The sequence below is a fragment of the Octopus bimaculoides genome, chromosome 10, assembly GCF_046866305.1.
Source record: "Octopus bimaculoides isolate indiv1 chromosome 10, ASM4686630v1, whole genome shotgun sequence".
NCBI lineage: Eukaryota > Metazoa > Mollusca > Cephalopoda > Octopoda > Octopodidae > Octopus > Octopus bimaculoides.
In genome coordinates this window covers 14,842,568-14,863,230 of record NC_142937.1, presented here as the reverse complement: position 1 = coordinate 14,863,230, position 20,663 = coordinate 14,842,568, and the positions used below count along the sequence as shown (strand labels likewise).

Here is a 20,663-nt window from a genome sequence, read left to right as displayed (position 1 = left end):
TCTTTTTGCCAAACTGCTATGCTGCTATAATACAGGGACATAAACAAAACAATACTGATTGTCTAGTGGTGATGGAGGACAGATCAAGGATCATGCCTTACTCGCATGCTCCATTCCTACCATAGTTTCAACAGCTGGATACTCTTCCTATCACCAACCATTTTATAGAGTATAGTGAGTGCATTTCATCATGGCACAAGCACTAGAAAGGTTATTTTGTCCCTGGCAAAAGGGTTAAAGTAAAACCAAGTGGTTTAAAATAAGCAATGCTTCATTACAATGCATCATGAGGAAATAAACTTAAATTTATTTTTTTTTGTATTCTAAAATTATAAAATATGAACCATGACTTCTGTTATACTTTTAAATCTAAATAATAAAATAAAAAAACTTATTAAAATATTCTGCAATGATACACTGTAAAACATTAAAGTAATCTAGTTTCTAAATATATGATCAAATCTTCAATTTAATGGCCATTTTACCTAAATTAATATCTGTGTATACCAGTGTAGCGTATCACTGAAGCATTTACAGTCAGATGGTTTCACTAGCAACCACTTGACTTTGAAATCTGAAACCATACCTAAACACTCTTGAGTATACATAAACAAAATGTAAGTTAAAATTAAAATCTGCTAATGTGAAGGAAATTATAAAGTCCTAAACTTAATGACTCACTTACAACATATATTCACTTCAATAAGTGAACCTTAACAAAAGAATTAAATAAAATTATACAGTTCATCCTCATCATCATTATGATCATGTTGTCAAGATCATCATCCTTGCCACTGCCCTCACTACCACCACCACCATCTACAATAACAGCTGCTGCTGCTGTCATCATTTTAATGTCCACTTTTCCATCCTTGGATGGGATTTATTGAGGCTGATTTTTCTATGGCCAGACGCCCTACTTTAAAGTAAAAAAATATTTTCCTCATACACAGGAATAAGAAGCAAATTAGTGATGGTGCCACATAAAAAGCACAGTCATGTTTGAAACTATTTTTTGTTGAGGTGTGTCAAGTTTACCGAAGCAGAAAATACCAATTCTATTTTTTTGGTAGATCTTTTAACATCCTTACTGGAATAACCATGAAACTTAATTCTGCATGCAGTTAAAGGGTTAATATTGCTTTCAAATTTTAGCACAGGACCAACAATTTTGGGAGAGAGGCTAAGTAGATTACATCAATCTCAGGGCTCAACTGGTATTTATTTTATCAACTCTGGAAGAATGAAAGGCAAAGTTGACCTTGGCAGAATTTGAACTGAGAACATAAAGACGGAAGAAATGCTGCTAAGCATTTTGCCTGGCATACTAATGATTCTGCCAGCTCACTGCCTTACAGTTAAAGGATGAATATTCCACATCCGATGGAGCATGTTCATCTCATTTCTTTCTAACCTTCATTTAATACATCCTCCACATTCAATTTTTAAGTTCCCCGACCATATAACATCTCATTTTGTATACAAAGCCTCAGACTAACAACCCTTCACCCAGAAAGAAAATATCCTCTGTTGTCAGCTCTCTGGACTTTCTCAAGCTGCTATGCATTCACACCACCCACCTCTACTGAACATTAAACCACATAGGTAACAGGAACTATAAACCGTTTCTGGGAATCCATACATGTAAATTAAATTCTTGAAAATCAATGTCAAATCAGTACAGGAGGAATTCTGTAATACTTCGTTAAAAAAACTTACATGTTAGTCATTAGGTAAATTTCTTGGAGAGATTCTTTTACACGGTCTGTGAAAAAGGAAAAAAACCAGAACAACCGGAATATATAATATATAATAGTTTGCTAACCAATAGATAACAATATTTAAGGAAGAAAGAAACAGTTCACCAACATCACAAACTCATGTCATGAAATTCATTCAGTTAAGAAATACATTTAAATCACCTTTAAAAAAATATATTAATAGTGCTATTACAGGCATTTCCTTCAATCTGGAATAAAAGTTGGGAAGTCAGCTTATAAGATGTGTAGTAATGATAAACTAAGATTACAATAATCTAGTACAGTCAAAACATGCCTCTCCTTTAAGAGGATGGGCGAGGAGATCCCATACACATTTTCTGCATGTATATACAAGGTGCATTCCAAAAGTTTTGAGACTTTTTTAGGAGAGGCATTTATTAAGTTCAAAGAAGTACAAAACTCAAATCTTCAAAGTAGGATCCTCCAACTTCAGTGCATTTGCTGTAGCATTCCAGCCACTTTGTGAAGGCCTCATAGAAGTCCTCCAAAGTGGTGATATCCACAACCCTTGTCACAATCTCATTCATCTTCTCAATGTCTTCAAACTGACTGCCCCTGAGGTTCTCCTTCAGCTTGTGGAATAACCAAACATCACAGGGAGCAAGGTCTGGACAGTAGGGAGGGTAAGAGACACTTTTGATGTTCATCTCTGTCAAGCAGTTGCTTACCAAGATGGGACTGTAAACTGGTGCAGTTGTCACTGACTGGAGTGGAAGAATTCCTGCCTTTTGTGACGAAATCCCTTCTGGAATTCCCTCAAAACCTCCACAAAGTACTCTTTGTTGACCATCTGGTCAGAGGGAACCCAGTGGATGTAAATTATTCCCTTGCTGTTGAACAAGGGAATCATCATAAACTTCCCTGTGGACTTGCTTTGCCTGGCTTTCTTGGATCTGAGGGAGCCAGGATGCTTCCATTAGTCAGGCTGCCTCTTGGTCTCTGGATCGTAACAGTAGCTCCAGCTTTCATCATAGGTCAGCAGAGACTAGAGTAGTCTTGGATTGGAGGTAATGAGCTCAACCATCTCCCTGTTGTCACCAATGCATCTCTCCTTCTGTTTGTCAGTGAGCACCTGGGAACACACTTTGCACAAATTTTGCCCATATTCAGATCTTATTGAATAATTCTGTGTACAGTTGCCACACCAACTCTAAACTGTTGTGCTTACTGTCTCTATAGATACATGATGGTCTTCATCCAGAAAATACAAATTTTCTCAACCATCTGTGATGTCCTGACATCCCTGTCCTCCTCACACCTCTCACCTCCTTTCTATTGTCCTTGGATCTTTTGTGCCTGTAAAAAGCAGATGCTTGATTCACAAGTTAATCCATAATCAGTCTGGAGGATTTTATAAGTTTCAGCAGTGTTTTTTCCCAGTTTAACATCATCATCATCATTTAGCAGCTCACCAACTTCTCCAAATTTGCCCATGTAGGGGTATCATCATTGCCACCACTAAGCATTTTCATCCAACTTCCTAACAATTTTGCCAGTTTGCCACCTTACTAATAACAACAATTGTTTTGTTTTTTCCACTGCAGGCACAAGGACTGAAATTTTGCATGAGGGGTCTTGTCAATTACAGCCCCAGAGCTCAACTGGCCCTTTATTTTACTGAAACCCAAAGGATGAAATGCAATGTCAGCCTCAATAAGATAAAGAGCTTGAAGGAATGCTGCTTACCATTTTGTTCAGTGCACTAACAGTTCTACCAGCTTGTCACCTTAGAATGTGTGACAATCTTTTCTGATTTTGGCACAAAGTGACATATTTTCATGGGAGAGGAAAGTTGATTACATCAACCCCAGTATTCAACTAGTATTTTATTTTATTGAGTGCTGGGCCTCACAGAGGCAATGACCAAGACCTTTGGCATTATGTCGTGCTTGAGAAGAGCCATCAAGATAAGCAAAATCACAGTCATGGCAAATACCAGTGTCACGCAAATGGTACCTGTGTTGGTGGCACGTAAAAGGACCCATTGCATTCTTGGAGTGGTTGGTGTTAGGAAGGACATCAAGCTGTAGAAAAACAAGCCAAATCAGACTGGAGCCTGGCACAGCCTTCCGGCGAGCCAGACCCAGTCAAACCATCCAACCCATGCCAGCATGGACAACAGGCGCTAAATGATGATGATGATGAAGATGACTCTGAAAGGATGAAAGGCAAAACTGACATCAGCAGTATTTGAACTCAGAACATAAAGAGCTGGAAGTAATGCCACTAAGCACTTTGTCCACTCTCATAACTTGCTACCTTAAAGTCAGTGACCATAACCCTTTCTACTAGAGGCACAAGGACTGACATTTTGGCCGCAGTGTTCAACTAGTATTTATTTTATCAACCCTGAAAGGATGAAAGGTAAAGTCAACCTCGGTAAAATTTGAACTCAGAACATGCAGACAAATGAAATGCCACTTGGCATTTTGTCTGGCATGCTAACAGCTCTGCCAGCTCACCACATTAGAGTTAGTGATAATAATAAAATAAAGAAGAGATTGAGATTGTGGCTGAATCTGATACTTTGTGACAAGACCAGGACTAGGATATTCAATGCCTTTGGTCTTTCTTATAATGTGTGCCCCCACTTTTTTTTTTATCAACTTGACAATGTGCACCACCTGCTTTTCCAATTTTAATCTGCAACTTCCACCAACCACACACTTCTTTAAACCAACTGAAAAATGCTGTAGAAAATTAAAATTCATTTGCAAACAAGAAATCTATAGATTTATAATCCTGTATATCACGATTCCCTTGTTTCCTTTGCCCCATTCTGCTCTCTCTCGCCTCAATTCTCCTCTATTCTGGGTGTGACCTCACCTGTTTATTTATTACTAAATTTTGTATCTTTAGTTAGATTAAGAAATTTCACTCATGTTGTTCAGAATTTGTGTGGTATCTTTGTTTATCTTCTATTTGTTTCAGTCATTTGACAGTGGCTATGCAGAAACACTGACTTGAGGAATTTTGGTTGAGTGAATTAACCTCAGTACTTATTTCATCTTAAGCCTGGTACTTATTCCATTGGTTTCTTTTGCTGAACTGCTAAGCTATGGGGACATAAACACACCAACACTGGTTGTCAAGCAGTGGTGGGGGTCAGACACAGACACATAGACACACACACACACACACACATGTATATACAATAGGCTTCTTTCAGTTTTCATTTACCAAATCCAGTCACAAGGAGGCTGCTTTAACCCTTTCGTTACCAATCCGGCTGTAACCAGCTCTAGCTCTGTAGTACAAATGTTTTGTTTCATAAGTTTTGAATTAAAATCTTCCACCAAACCTTAGTCACAATTTATGTACCTAACACTAGCTGAATGATAACTAAGTTATTTTACTAAATTCTTTGCTATATTTAAAATTAATTGATAGAAACACAAAGCATCTCAAAACAAATACAGTAACAAAAGGGTTAATAGAAGGTGCCACATGGTGGAACTGAACCCAGAACCATGTGGTTGGAAAGCAAACTTCTTACAACACAGCCACACTTGCACCTATTTTGGTGCCTTAAGCAATCATTTAGCTTGCCTAGTGGAGTACCAGTTGACTAATGGGGAAAAAGAAAACGACTTACCATTGAGTTTTATCTGCAAAAAAATAAATAAAATAAAATGAATATATTTATATAGAATTTAGTTGTAAAATTATTGATAACATCAATAACAAATTGTTTTCTCACAAGAACATTAAAACTGAAAAGACAAGTTCTAAATGCCTTTATATCTTATCATTTATCTTTTACTTATTTCAATCATTGCACTCTGACCATGCTGGAGTACCTCCTTAAAAGGTTTAGTTGAACAAATCGATCTTGGCACTTATTTTTTAAGTCTAATATATATCCTATCAGGCACTTTTACCAAACTGCTAAATTATGGTCACATAAACAAACCAATACCAGTTCTCAAACAGTGGGGCGAGGGACAAACACAACACAAACACAAAAACACACACATCATCATCGTCATTTAATGTCCATTGTCCATGCTGGCATGGGCGGGACGTTTTGACCAGGGCTGGGATATATAAATATCACACACAAATGATTTTTTGAGATACTTTTTTTTTGATAAAACATATTTCTTACATGCCGTCAAATATAATAATTCTTCAACAATATTTCAAGTAAAAGATTTTATCATAAACAAAAACAATGTCCAATGGCAGTTTAGAAATGGTGCAATGACTTACAAGATCAGTAGTTGTGAAACTCAAAGTATTTTTGTGCTTGCCGACTTTAATGAAGATCGAAGGTAGTGAATCAACCATATATTTGTCTTTGTTCCCAGAATACAGTTGCATGAAGAAACCACGTGTAGAATTGTAGCTGGTTTTTAAGGGTAATTTATACTTTTCTGATAACTGTCGAACCAATTCTAATTAAATATAATAAGGGCTGTTATGATTAGCACAAGGCCAAACATTTGATTGAGTTGGTTGAACCAAACAACAGTACACACTTGGATTTATTTTATCATCCCTAGGAGAACAAAAGTAAAGCTTACTATATGAGTTCTCATTCATATACTATTATATAAAATTATTTTATAACATAATGCTTTAAACCCATTCTACCCGGTGAACAACTGACACACAGCTGTTGCTGAATCATATTTATTTATGTAATTATGTTATAAAATAATTTTATGTAATAGTACATGAATGAAAACTCAGTAACTTAAAACTGGTGTGTCTGATGTGGAAACAAATGATGTAATTTACAATTAAAACTTGTTTTTTACATCTTCATGTTGTATAAATTTACACACACACACACACACACACAATTATTATTTAAGTTTTGTTGAAGACATCTTGTTGGGATATTTTGATAATGTATTCTTAAACGTTTTTAATTACCTGCAATATCATCAATAATTTCTGTGTAAGTCCTGCGAGCCACATCTAATAATCCTGTAATGAAACATAATTCATCATCTGAGAGGACTATGGTAATGATTTCTAACATAAGCACACACATTGATCGCAATACATAACAGGTACTTTATTTTATCAATCATTGTACGGATGAAAGCCAAATTGAACCCTGGTGGAACTTGAACTCATAATATAGAGAAGTATAAACAAATACCACAAGGTACTTCGTAATTACTTTACTGATTCTGCTAATCCATTACTCTTAAGCCCTTTTATTACAATATTTCTGCCAAAATATATCATCTTTGTTTCAGTTAATTTTGAAAACTGCTTTCTATGGGTGGATGCCATTCTTATTAACAACCACTTTACAGTGCTTATATCTTATTTTAAGGACTCATGGCCTCAACAGACAGCATGGAAAAGGTATTACCCTGGACGATAGCAAGGGAGATGCATTGGAACAGCCAATCTGACTAGCAGGGCTCGCATTTGCAGACAGTAATCTCTGCTTTGATAGCAGTGAACGGGAATATGCTCCAGGGACCAAGAACACCAGGGGTCTCGACTGCCATAGGCTCAACCATAAACCTGTCAGATAACGACCTTGAGAAATAACTTAGTCATTATTATTCTTTCACTCTTTTACTCTTTTACTTGTTTCAGTCATTTGACTGCAGCCATGCTGGAGCACCGCCTTTTAGTCAAGCAAATCGACCCCAGGACTTATTCTTTGTAAGCCTAGTACTTATTCTATCGGTCTCTTTTGCCGAACCGCTAAGTTACGGAGACGTAAACACACCAGCATCGGTTGTCAAGCGATGTTGGGGGGACAAATACAGACACACAAACACATATATATATGCATATACATATATACGACAAGCTTCTTTCAGTTTCCGTCTACCAAATCCACTCACAAGGCTTTGGTCGGCCCGAGGCTATAGTAGAAGACACTTGCCCAAGGTGCCACGCAGTGGGACTGAACCTGGAACCATGTGGTTGGTAAGCAAGCTACTTACCACACAGCCACTGCTGCGCCTATGGGGACATTTGGCATGGAAGAGTTGCATTGGTCTGGGCAAGTCACCTGACTGGATAGAAACAAATTTGTAACAACACTTTTAGATAATCAAGATGAGAGGATAACAATGGAAGAATAATTAAGATGAATCCCATTTTGCCTTTTATCCCTCTAGGGTCAATAAAATAAAGTACAAGTATTGGGGATTGAAGGGCTCACATAATGAAGAGGTCACTTAATAGTACTCCTATCCAAAATTCAAGGGCTTGTGTCTATATCAGAAATTACTACTAAATCCTGTGACTTCCAAGCTGCCTCTGTCTGAGCTCAGTCAAGCTTAGATAAATTTAATGAATGTTGTTGTTGGCATTCCGTCGCTTATGACGTCGAGGGTTCCAGTTGATCCAATCAATGGAACAGCCTGCTTGTGAAATTAACGTGCAAGTGGCTGAGCACTCCACAGACACGTGTACCCTTAACGTAGTTCTCGGGGATATTCAGCATGACACAGTGTGACAAGCCTGGCCCTTTGAATTACAGGCACAACAGAAACAGGAATTAAGAGTGAGAGAAAGTTGTGGTGAAAGAGTATAGCAGGGTTCGCCACCATCCCCTGCCGGAGCCTCGTGGAGCTTTTAGGTGTTTTCGCTCAATAAACACTTACAATGCCTGGTCTGGGAATCGAAACTGCGATCCTATGACCGCAAGTCCACTGCCCTGACCACTGGGCCATTGCGCCTCCACAATGAATGTTAGAGATATAGCATGAGAGAGAGAAGGAGAGAGAGGGTAGGCAGTAGATATAGAGAGAGGTGACAGTAGAGAAGAAAGGGAAAGAGAGAGAGAAGGGGGTGAAGAAAAGATCAAATGCTACTAATCACATACCCATCATTGTTTCCAACATAAAACAATAAATAATGAACTGGTTGCATTGCAAGGAGGTATTTTCAAAATTAATATAAGAAAGAGAGAAATAGAGTCAGAAATGAAAACAGAAATAAAAGAAAAGAAACTAATTGAGGTAGGTGGGTGGAGTGAATTGTGATATTTGGCAAATCCAGTTTTACCTCTGCAAGGTAGTTCCTTTGAAATGTCATCAAGATAGAATGAGGGTTAGGTTTCTCAGGTTAATGGCATTTTTATATTGTTGTTTGGCTACAGATAAGTTCTAACTGGGTAGACCTATAAGGCATTCCAAATATAACTATTCCACCTTTATTTTTATTAGTTATAGAGTAGTCCAGATTGCCCCACTTCTGGCATATCAAATGGCCACTTAGAGGTCCTCTTCTCACTGGTTTGTGAACTTGCATGACCTGGTGGTTAGGGTATTGTTCTCATAATTGCAACATTGCAGTTTTGGTCCCTGTAAATGAGTAACCCTACAATGTACTGGAATCCCATTTAGAGGGAATATTGCAATCTCAGTTACTTATGCACCATAAAAATTGGATAACTGGCCCTTTGAGTCCTAAGTCTGGAAGATGATGATGTCATGGATACTTGCTTGCTCTCACTGTACCATTTTAATGTCATTTATATATTAATGGTTAATAAATAAATAAACAAATAAAGAGATTTATTTTTAAAATTACAATGACACAAAATATTTTCTTGCTTTGGCAAACAAATTTTATAATAAATTCATAACTATTTATAAATCAAAAACAACCTAACAAACAAAGAGAAAAAAATAATCAAAAGGTTATGAAAAAAAAAGTAAAATATACCAAATTTGCCACTGTTTAGGACCAGGTCACCTTTAACCAGAAGAATTATGATTGAAGGCATTACAGCTATGACCATCCTGTTTTTTTTTGTTTTTTTTATTCAGAAACATTTAAGAATACATTATTCATTTTGTTCTTACTTTACAAAGATAATAGGGTGTGATAAAAGAGATATTTAGCTGTTGTTTCTCACAGGTAAGACAATCATGTAGAAACTCGTTTGTTGAGTTGTAAGCACCTCAAGTTGTGTGTGTGTGTGCGTGTGTGTGTGTGTGTGTGTGTGTGTGTGTGTGTGTGTGTGAATGTCAGATGCATGTCTGTCAGTCTGTTTATCTATCTCTACATAGGCACATTAATAATAATAATAATGTTTTCAAATTCTGACACAAAGCCGGTAATTTTGGAAGATGGGTCAAGTCAATTACATTAACCCCAGTGTCAAACTGGTACATATTTTATCAACACTGAAAGGATGAAAGGAAAAGTTGACCCCAGCGGAATTTGAACCCAGAACATAAAGACGAACAAAACGCTAATTAGCATTTTGCCCAACACACTAATGATTCTGCCAGCTTGATGCCTTAACAATGTAGGAAATATTGATTTCAAATTTTGGCACAAGGCCAGCAATTTCAAGGGAAGGGAATGAGTTGATTACATCAACTCCAGTGTTAACTGGTACTTATTTTATCGACCCTGAAAGGATGAAAGGCGAAGTCGGCCTTAGCAGAATTTGAACTCAAAACATGAAAACAGATGAAATGCTGCTAAGCATTTTGCCTGTCGTGCCAGCTTGCCAAAATATTAACAGCTAGTTTCTCTTCAATAAAATATTCTTTTCTAGGGGGCCAGTCAATTAGATCGACCCCAGTATGCAACTGGTACTTAATTTATCGACCCCCCCCCCCATCCCCTTATGAAAGGCAAAGTCAACCTTGGCAGAATTTGAATTCAGAACATAAAGACAAGTGAAATACCACTAAGAATTTCACCTGGTGTGCTTACGTTTCTGCCAGCTCACTGCCTTTCTTCAATAAAATATTGTTGGAGAATCAGACAATCTTAGAAATTTGAAAGTCATTATTCATTAAAAAAAATCGTACCTTAAAAGTCAGCATAGCACAGATAATAATCTTTCTAAACAGGAATAAAACAAAAAACATATGCTATCGGAATCTCAGAATATTTTTCTCAAGAGATTTACAGTAATATGGAAGCATTTTTGTACTTACCATTTATATTTGGCTACAAAATAAAAAAAATAATAAATGTAAATACTGTTATTTCAAAATCTTATAGAATGTTTTTCTTCAAAAAAAAAAAAAAAAATTGTTTACAAAATAAAACAAGTCTTTTAAAGTGTTTTTTCTTTTGTGTTTTCTGTTTTGGAAAATTTTCTCTTGTTGTAAATTCGTGTTTTAAAAAATTTACTGAATGAGAAATTTTAGATCTTATGAGTTAATGTTAGTTTTAAATTTTACATTAGCTGAAATTTTTTTTAAAAAACCTTGCAAAACATTACAAAATTATATAAAAAGTATGCTGACATAAAAAAAAAAAGAAACAAAGAGATAGATACATAGAGAGAAACAGACAGACAGACAGACAGATAGACAGACAGACAAGGAGAAAGTCTCTTCCAAAGTCTCTTCCACAGAAATTTCCTAACTTCAAATAGTCTTTCACATTTTTCTTATGAGGTTATATCATCATTGTTTAACGTCTGCTTTCCATGCTAGTATGGGCTGGACGATTTGACTGAGGACTGGTGGAACCCGAAGGCTACACCAGGTTCCAATCTGATTTGGCAGAGTTTCTACAGCTGGATGCCCTTCCTAATGCCAACCACTCTGAGAGTGTAGTAGGTGCTTTGGATCTTTTTTAAAACGGGGTCCACATTTTTCATTAACGAAACACTTTGAAACCTGGAACACTGGTAGAATGTGTCATATAAAACATCTTTTTCTCTTAGTCTTCTTAAAAAAAAAAGAAATCCAAAAATTATTCTATGTTAAAGTTGTCGTATTTCTGTAATTTCAACCAATCACTGACGTCCATTCAGCCGATATACATTAAGTGCCGACTACATAAACAAACGATTCTGAAACAATTAACCCTAACCCTAACCCTAACCCTAACCCTAACCCTAAGGTTAGGGTTAGGGTTAGGGTTAGGGTTAAAGCAAATTTAAAATGAAAAATGCAAATAAAACGAAGGTATGGAGATTAAATACGCTTTACATCGCTTAATCAACCAAAGGAGTAAATGTAAACAACTGAATACTTGTCAGTGATTGGTTGAAATTATCGAAATAAGACAATTTTTTACATGAAATAAATTCGAATACAAAAATATTTTTCTGTTCTATAACACAAAATAGATAAGTATACGAGGTTTGAAAGTCTTTCCGTACCAAAAACACTACGTAAAACATTAATGAAAAATGTGGCCCCCGTTTTAAAATAGATCCGGTGCTTTTACTACATTCTCGGAGTGGTTGGCAAACATGACTGCTTAGTTATTAAGTCAAAACAATGGAAATAATGCGCAAAAAAATAATAACATTTTTTTGTTGTTTAAATAAGTGTGTGTGTGTGTGTGTGTGTGTGTGTGTGTGTGTGTCTGTCTGTCTGTCTGTCTATCTGTCTGTGCATGTGTGTGTGCACACATGTATGTGAATGTATGTATATATGTATGTATGTATGTATGTATGTATGTGTGTATGTATGTATGTGAATGTATGTATGTGTGTATGTATGCATTTGTATATGGATGAGTGTGTGTCTCCTTGTCTTGACATGATGTGATGAATGTAAATGAGTGATACCATCATACAAGTTGTATCATTCTTTTCCAATTTTCCATGAAAACATGTCCAGTCAAGAGGAACTATTATGTTCCTTGGAAACAAAATGAAGGTTGATGACAGGAAGGGCATCCAGCCACATAAAATCTGCTCCAAAGAACTTCATTCACCCTATGCAAGCATGGAAAAGACCATGTTAAAAGGATGATGATTTATTAGAAAATTAGGGAAATTATATAGTCATTATGAAATTATTTACCTTTACAGCAAAACACTTCTGAGTTTTCATATTAAGAACACCTTTTTGATATTTTGTATCTTCATGGATAATACTGTCAATTTTTGACTTCATAATCTCAATTCTTGGATCAACCAGTGCCTAAAATAAATAAACCCACTGGTTAATTCTTATATAAATGAGAACGGTAAAAAGAGGTAATGTGTAATAGGTTAAGCTCAGGATAATTTAAATTTCACTCTTGGGTTTCAACATCCAGTGGCTGGTACTTGTTTAGGTACAGGCATGGTTGTGTGGTTGTGAAGCTTGCTTCCAACTATGTGGTCTCAAGTTCAATCTAAATGTGCAGCATCTTAGACTAGTGTCTTCAATTATAGCCCCAAGTTGACCAAAGCCTCGTCAGTGAATTTAGTAGATGGAAACTGAAAGTAGCTCATCATATATACCCACATAGAACATAAGCATCTGCAAAAGATACTAATAGAACAAGTACAAGACTTAAAAATATGTATTGGGGTCGATTTGTTTAAGTAAATCCTTCAAGGCAGTGCACCAGCATGGCCACAGTCTAACAAGTGAAACAAGTATAAGATAACCACTCACATAATATTTGCAAACCCTCAACAGTTACAACGAAGAGCCAATTACTGCTATCCTAAATATCAATTTTAAATTTTGACACAAGGCCAGCAAGTTTGAGGGAGCAGCTAAGTCAATTACATCAACAACTTTCTACTATAGGCACAAGGCCTGAAATTTTGGGGGAGGGGACCAGTCGATTACAGCGATCCCCCGTGTTTCACTGGTACTTATTTTACCAACCCCGAAAGGATGAAAGGCAAAGTTGACCTCGGTGGAATTTGATCTCAGAACGTAGTGACAGGTGGAGTACCACTAAGCACTTCATCCAGCGTGCTAAAGATTCGGCCAGCTTGCCACCCTATACTTAATTTATCGACCCCGAAAGGATGAAAGGCAAAGTCGACCTTGGCGGAATTTGAACTCAGAACATAAAGACACAAAATACCACTATGCATCTTGCCCGACGTGCTAACGATTCTGCCAGTTTGCCGCCTATTACCTGAACCTCAATACGCAACTGGTACTTATTTTATCGACTCCAAAAGGATAAAAGGCAAAACTGACCTCAGCAGAATTTGAACTCAGAACATAAAGACAGACAAAATACTGCTAAACATCTTGCATGGCATGCTAATGATTCTGCTATTTTGCCGCCTTATTGCTATCCTAAATATCAAGTTAACTTTCATGCTGAAATATTGGAAACAAATTCTACAAGGCAAAGTATGAAGATTTATATCAAAGATAACTTGCAAGAAATTACTTTAAAGAACTAAAATGCCAAAACTATTTTACTTAAGCAAAAAACTAATGACTGATTAGTAAGACTAATTTAAGACATGACATTCTTTGCTATATTCTGACATGAATCATTGTTTATATCAAGTAGTCAAATTTTAGTCATGGCTATACATTACAGTCTCAGTTTATTTTCTTTAGAATTTTTAATACCTCTTAACATTTCTACGATCATTTTATGAGTAAACCATGAACTGACTTAATGTAAAATTAACAGGAAAATAAATAACTCTGAGCTAACCAAAGTCTTGTAAATGAATTTAGTAGATGGAAATTGAAAGAAGCCTGTTGCGCATACACACACACTCACACACACACATATACACACATAAAAGCACTCATACTAGCACACACTGTAAAGTGGCTGGCTTTAGGAAGGGCATCCAGCCATAGAAACCAAGTTAAATCAAAGTGGAACCTGGTGTAGCACTCTGGTTTGCTAGCTCTGGTCAAACCACCCAACCCATGCCAGCATGGAAAATGGACATTAAATGATGATGGTGATGATATATGCACACACACATACACGTATATATTTCTACATATGTGTGTGTGAATGTGTCTTTGGGTTTGTAACTGCCCCTCCAACCACCTGACGACTGATGTTGGTTTGTTTACCTCAACTTATCTTTGTGGTTTGGCAAAAGAGACCAACAGAATATGTAACAGACATAAAAATAAGCCCTGGGTTTGATTTGTTTGAATAAAATCTTTCAAAGTGGTGCACCGGTATGGCCTCAGTCCAATGACTCAAACAAGTAAGCGATAAAAGAAAAGAGGAAAGGATGTATATACATGCCAGGTGTAGTACTGGTGAATTTCAGGAAGCATGGAATTTTTAAAAGAAGCAGCACCCTGATAACTAACAATTGACAAAGTTAGTTTATTCCATGCTTCAACGATTCTGGGCATGAAACATGTAATATAAAGTATATTGCTTAAAAATTAAACATTCTGTTTTAATATAAAATTAACTTGGCTTTAACAAAATTGAAACCTTTAAGTAAAGTCAATAAAATGCAGTCACTTTTCTACCCCTCTGTAGAGCAAATCTTTTTTTCTAACAAAACATGTTGGAAATAAATACAACACCAGTGATTAAAAAATTTCTAAGTTGTTTTGAAATACGCTCTAAAAAAAAACAAACATTATTGGACCTTTATAAGCACTAGCAGACTTATGAGACTGCCCTCCAGGTGGTTTTCTGCTAGTCACTTGATAATATTTTCACATTTGATTCCCAATTCTAATAATTTGTATGATATTTTATGTCTAATTATTTCTTTGTACAACAGTGCTTACTTGCTTAGTAAATATTGCTTTCATTATTTTATCAGTCATAATCTCTCTTTTTAAACAAACACCATGGTAGTCCAACAATGGAGGGAGAAGCAGTTTCTCAAGTTTTACCTTCCCCTCAAAACAACATAGAGATATCAATTCAGTAGCCCATCTGTAAGCTTTGCAGTGTGTGTGTGAGAGAGAGAGAGGGAGGGAGAGAGAGGGAGGGAGAGAGAACATTACAAACGATTAATGAAGTAAACATGAAATGAAAAAATCATATAAATAAAAAGGCATTACTACAGATGTATACCAACCCCTGATTTTGTTGCCTCATAACATCCAGAAAAATGGATACTTTTTAACAAAATTTTCTACAAATAGCACTTATATGTTGTGGCTTCAGAGGATATAGGGAGTTATGGGAAAGAATTTTTCTAAGGGGGTGGAGAGAGGAGTTTCAGAAAATTCACACAATCTAACTTTTTGCCCTCATAAATTTCAGGAAAATGAGTATCTTTTAATGAAAATTTATACAAATCCCTTTCAAATGGCATAGACTATGATTATAAAGAAATTTGTGGGGAAAATTTTTTCAGGGATTTTTGCTGTTTTTTTTTTTTAACCACAGCCTTCGAAATGTTGGGGTTGGTGGGGGCATCTTTGTATGAAAAAAAGTTTTTAAAACTCTTTTTTATTTTACACACCCCTCCCTCATCATTCCACTCCAGACCTATTTTGGCCAATTTTTTTTTACTTCAAAACCATGGGAAGAGCATTTACAGTAAAAAAAAAAAAGATTGTTAATATTTTCAGAGGGAAAAGTGAGTGATTTAAGGGTGATTTGGCTGTTGCTTCTAACACATCCAAAGACAACCTTCCTCATTTCTTTCTCACTCTCACATGTATTGATGTTTTCAATATTTTTTCCCCCCATAAATACATTTATATGCTATAAAAAAGAAAATTTGAGAAATTATAATTCTTTTGCAATCCTGCCCCTGATTGCTTCTGAAATTAAAATATTGGAGAACCTGAGAAGGTCATTGCTGGCATTTATCCACAGTGATTTTAAGAAGTTATGTACACAATAATTCATATTAATAGCATACTTTTCTGTTAGAAAATGTTTTTTCTTATACACACACACACACACACACACACACACACACACACACACACACGCACACACACACACACATGGCTTTGCTTGATTGAGGTGGGAGTAAAAATTTAGATTACAATTTATTTTGTTGCCTACCATCCATCAATGGACCACACACATGTTACTTCAACATCATCATTCCATAAAATGTGTTTAATGGGAGAAAATTATTGAAAAAAATCAATACATGTGAAAGTAAAAAGAGAGGGTGATTTGGGTTGTGCTAGAAACGACAGCGAAACCTTTCTTGAATTGTTCACCTTTTCCTCTGAAAATGTTTACAATTAGTTTTGTTTTTTTTAACCAAAAAGGCTCCTACCATGGTTTTTAAGTTAAAAAGAAAATGGCCCAAATTGGTCCAAATAGTTATTATTGTAAGGCTCATAGTGTTCCAAACAGCCATAACAATGAAATCACTTTAAAATTATGTTTACAAAAATTATACAGGTATTTAAAAAAATTTTCATTCAATAAATAATGTTTTTACATGCAATGAATATTTAAATTTGTGAGAAATTGGAGTTAAAAAATTCAATAAACTTGAGGAATTGAAATTATAGGAAACTTCTGAGAACATGAATTTATAAAAATATTTCCAGACGGTCAACCCTTCAATAATTGCTTTCTTTTAGTACTTTTAGTAATTGTTACATACCTAATTAATAAGCAGCTCTCTCCATTAGAGTATAGATGCTTAATTAACAGAGCTGGTAGAATCATTAGCATGTCAGACAAAATACTTGGCAGTATTTCTTTTAGCTCTTTACATTCAAAGTTCAAATTTTGTCAAAATTGACTTTGCATTTCATCCCCTGAGGGTCAATGAAATAAGGACCAGTCAAGCACTGGAGTTGATGTATTCAATATCCCCCTCCCCTCAAAGTTGTTAACCAATAGAGAAAACATTTCTCACCTTTGAATATGCAACCAGTAAAGTATTATCTGATTTCTTCAGGGCATCTTGTAACGCTGGTAGCATTTCTAAGATATGCTTTAGATAAATGATGTTTGTAATCTTACTTTCTGCTGTTCTTATGGTCTCTTGTTTTGGCATTTGTACACACAAAGACAGCAGATGATCAACATCCAAGAACCTTTTCAATATAGATTGCAAATTAAAAAAGAGGTCCTCGTTGTCAGTTAGTTCTGAAACCACATCTTGACGTAAAGTAATAGTTTCTATATCTGTAAATAAAAATGAGTACACGAATAAGAAACTAGATAATATGAACCATATGCTATTTTATCTTCAAATTAAGGTAGTGAACTGGTAGAATCATTAGGATGTTGGACAAAATGCTTAACAAAGCAATAACCTAATTCAACAAACTATCTTCAAATGTACATATAGAAAAATATCATTTATAAACCTGAAGGTGGTTGAAGAATATTAGCTCGAAGCAATCGGACTCCACCAGCAGTTTTGCAATAGTTGAGTATACCAAATAATGAGTGACTGCTTTTAGGATCCCTTAAATTTTGAACAAGCTCTAAGTTCTTTGCTGTAGTAACATCTGTAATACAAGGGATATAAGGGTGTAATTATAAAATTTTTTATATTCTGTAAATTTCATAATAAATAATAAATAGAATATGAATTTGGTACATTCCTACATGTAACCAACTAGAAGGAAAATAGAATATATTTTGAAATATCTGATTACATGCAACAGAAACAGAATTAGATAAAAATAGCTCTCTGCATATCATATTTAATGTAAATACATTGCAAAAACGCAAGTTTACTATGGCATTTATCCAGAGATAATATCTAGGAAAACAAAGTTTTCCTACATCAGCAATAACAGATTTCATCATAGCTTTAAGTATATGCTATTGACAATGTGCAGCAGGGCAGAAATGCTCATCAAACATTCTCACCAGCTGCTGTTGCTAGACAATTTTCATCTGTTGAACAGGAAAAGGAAATATCAACAGCTAAATTTTCAATTAAAGCTTATACATAAAAAATTAACCTTTAATTATTCCATCTAAAAATATCACATGCACATACGCATGTTCATTGCCAGAGCAGCTGTCTGGCTTCCATGTGAGTGGCCCGTAAAGAGCGTAATTGTCACCAGCATTGCCTTCTAGCACTTGTGCTGGTGGCACGTTAGAAAATCATTTGAGCGAGGTCATTGCCAGTGCCGCTGGACTGGCTCCCGTGCAGGTGGCACGTAAAAAACACCTTTTGAGCGTGGCCGTTGCCAGTTCTGTGTGACTGGCCCTCGTGCCGGCGGCACATAAAAGCACCCACTACACTCCCGGAGTGGTTGGCGCTAGGAAGGGCATCCAGCTGTAGAAACTCTGCTAGATCAGATTGGAGCCTGGTGCAGCCTTCTGGCTTGCCAGTCCTCAGTCAAATCATCCAACCCTTGCTAGCATGGAAAGCGGACGTTAAACGATGATGATGATACACTCACACACATATACATATATAAGCACTGCATGCATAGGTATTCTACAGAAAATAAAGAAATTTGTGAAAGCAGGAAGGCAGTGAAGAGAGCTTAGAAAACCAAATAAATAATTAAGTTTTTTTAATTGAAAAAGTTCTTAGGAAATCAAGCCACTAACCAATCATTGTTGTATTTTCACAGCCTCTAAAAATAATTTTCAGAGTAGAAGGTGCATAAACAATATTCTGGATGAATTCAACATACTTAAGCAAAGCAGAAGCAGTGGCTAAGCAGTAGTACCTAATGAATGAGAAAGATCATTGAGACTTTTATGATAAGGCAACAGAAAATTAACCAAAACAAAATTAACATTTGCAATAAGATAAAATTTACTTCAAAGAACACTGTATAGGAAAAGGATTAACATTTACCTTGAGAACATCTAGGTGAGAAACAAGGATAACACATAACAGACAAGGAGTTGATGATATAGATAAGATGAATGTAACTGTGAAAGGGTGGGTGCAACAGTGCATGTCTGAATGTTTTCAAAGGGAATTTGAGAATCGGGTTCAGGAAGGGCATAAATGCAGCACATTTGATGGAGACAATGTTGGGTGGCATCTTTATGTAGAAGGGAGAGTTCCTCTGCCAAGATACAGGATTTGAATTATCCATGTCAGTTAGTAAAAAAAAAAAAGAGAAATGTCTTTTATCTTTTGCTTGTTTCAGTCATTGGAATGTAGCTACACTGGGACTCCACCTTGAAGGGTTTAGCAGAAAAAAAAAATCAACCCCGACTCATTTCTTTTAAGTCAAGTACTTATTCTTTTGTGCTGAATCTGATAAGCTCAGGGGATGTAAATAACCAATACTAGTTGTCAAGCACTGGGGCAGGGACTTACACAAACACAAATGCACACACACACACACACACAAATATATATATATATATATATATTCTTTTATTCTTTTCAGTTGTTGTTGTTGTTGTTGTTGTTGTTGTTGTTGTTGTTGTTATTATTATTATTATTATTATTATTATTCAGGTCACTGCCTGGAATCGAACTCGGAATCTTGGGGTTAGTAGCCCATGCTCCTATGGAGTGACTTTTAGGGCTTATAAATCTAATATTTTCCTATCCTTCCTTAATACCAGTTCCCATATGCTATTCATATCTGTTTAGGAGGTTGTTGTGTCCTAGCATATATGCTGCTTCTTTTAGTTTTCGTATTTTTCAGTGGTCTTTGTCTATTATTTTAACTTCATCCCACAGGGGGAGGTGGTCTCCATTTTTCCATAGATGACCAGCTATACCTGATTTATCAATATCTCCTCATGTCACAGCTTTGCGCTGTCCATCTACCCTTATAACCACACAGCCAAACAGAGAGAGAGAGAGAGAGAGCGAGAGAGAGAGAGAAATCAAAACAAAACATTTCCCAACAACTAATAAAAGAAAAGAATAATTGATTCTCTAATAATTAGTTATATTCAGATAATTTATGAAATATTGTCTTACTTTGAAGCCACTTCCATCTCCACTGAATTGTAGTCTGGTAAACAGAGCTGCCTGATAAACTGGAGCCCTGAAGAAAACATATTTTGTTAAATAAATGTTTTTCCAAGTGAAATAATATTGTTATAGGATCATTACTTAAAAGGGTATTTCTTATTGTAGCACCTACATATCAACAGAATATGAATATAAGGCTTATAAAAACTTTGGATATGGTAGAGGAAAGTAAATACTTAAAAAATAATTATCAACTTACTGGTTTATCTTTTAATAAATTTGACATTTTGACCAGTTTCATAAAACTGACTGGTGCTCCATCAGTTACGATGACAAGGATTCCAGTTGAGGCAATCAATGGAACAGCCAGTTTATGTAATTAATGTGCAAGTGGCTGAGCACTCCACAGACATGCATACCCTTAGTGTAGTTCTCAGGTT

The 20,663-nt window shown here is 35.8% G+C and overlaps 1 protein-coding gene across 1 annotated transcript in view; it reads right to left on the bottom strand.

Annotated features, from left to right (window-relative positions):
• LOC106875011 (mutS protein homolog 4) overlaps positions 1-20,663 on the bottom strand; it is a 67,735-nt gene that overhangs the window by 32,583 nt on the left and 14,489 nt on the right. Inside the window, exons 7-16 of the mRNA XM_089358391.1 lie at positions 20,230-20,296; positions 18,885-19,006; positions 17,675-17,818; positions 17,218-17,489; positions 12,500-12,619; positions 10,667-10,679; positions 6,663-6,716; positions 5,994-6,178; positions 5,377-5,389; positions 1,720-1,765 (exon numbers count right to left, since the gene is read on the bottom strand). Coding sequence (XP_089214517.1) covers positions 1,720-1,765; positions 5,377-5,389; positions 5,994-6,178; positions 6,663-6,716; positions 10,667-10,679; positions 12,500-12,619; positions 17,218-17,489; positions 17,675-17,818; positions 18,885-19,006; positions 20,230-20,296 — 1,036 coding nt within the window. The remainder of the gene's footprint in view (positions 1-1,719; positions 1,766-5,376; positions 5,390-5,993; positions 6,179-6,662; positions 6,717-10,666; positions 10,680-12,499; positions 12,620-17,217; positions 17,490-17,674; positions 17,819-18,884; positions 19,007-20,229; positions 20,297-20,663) is intronic.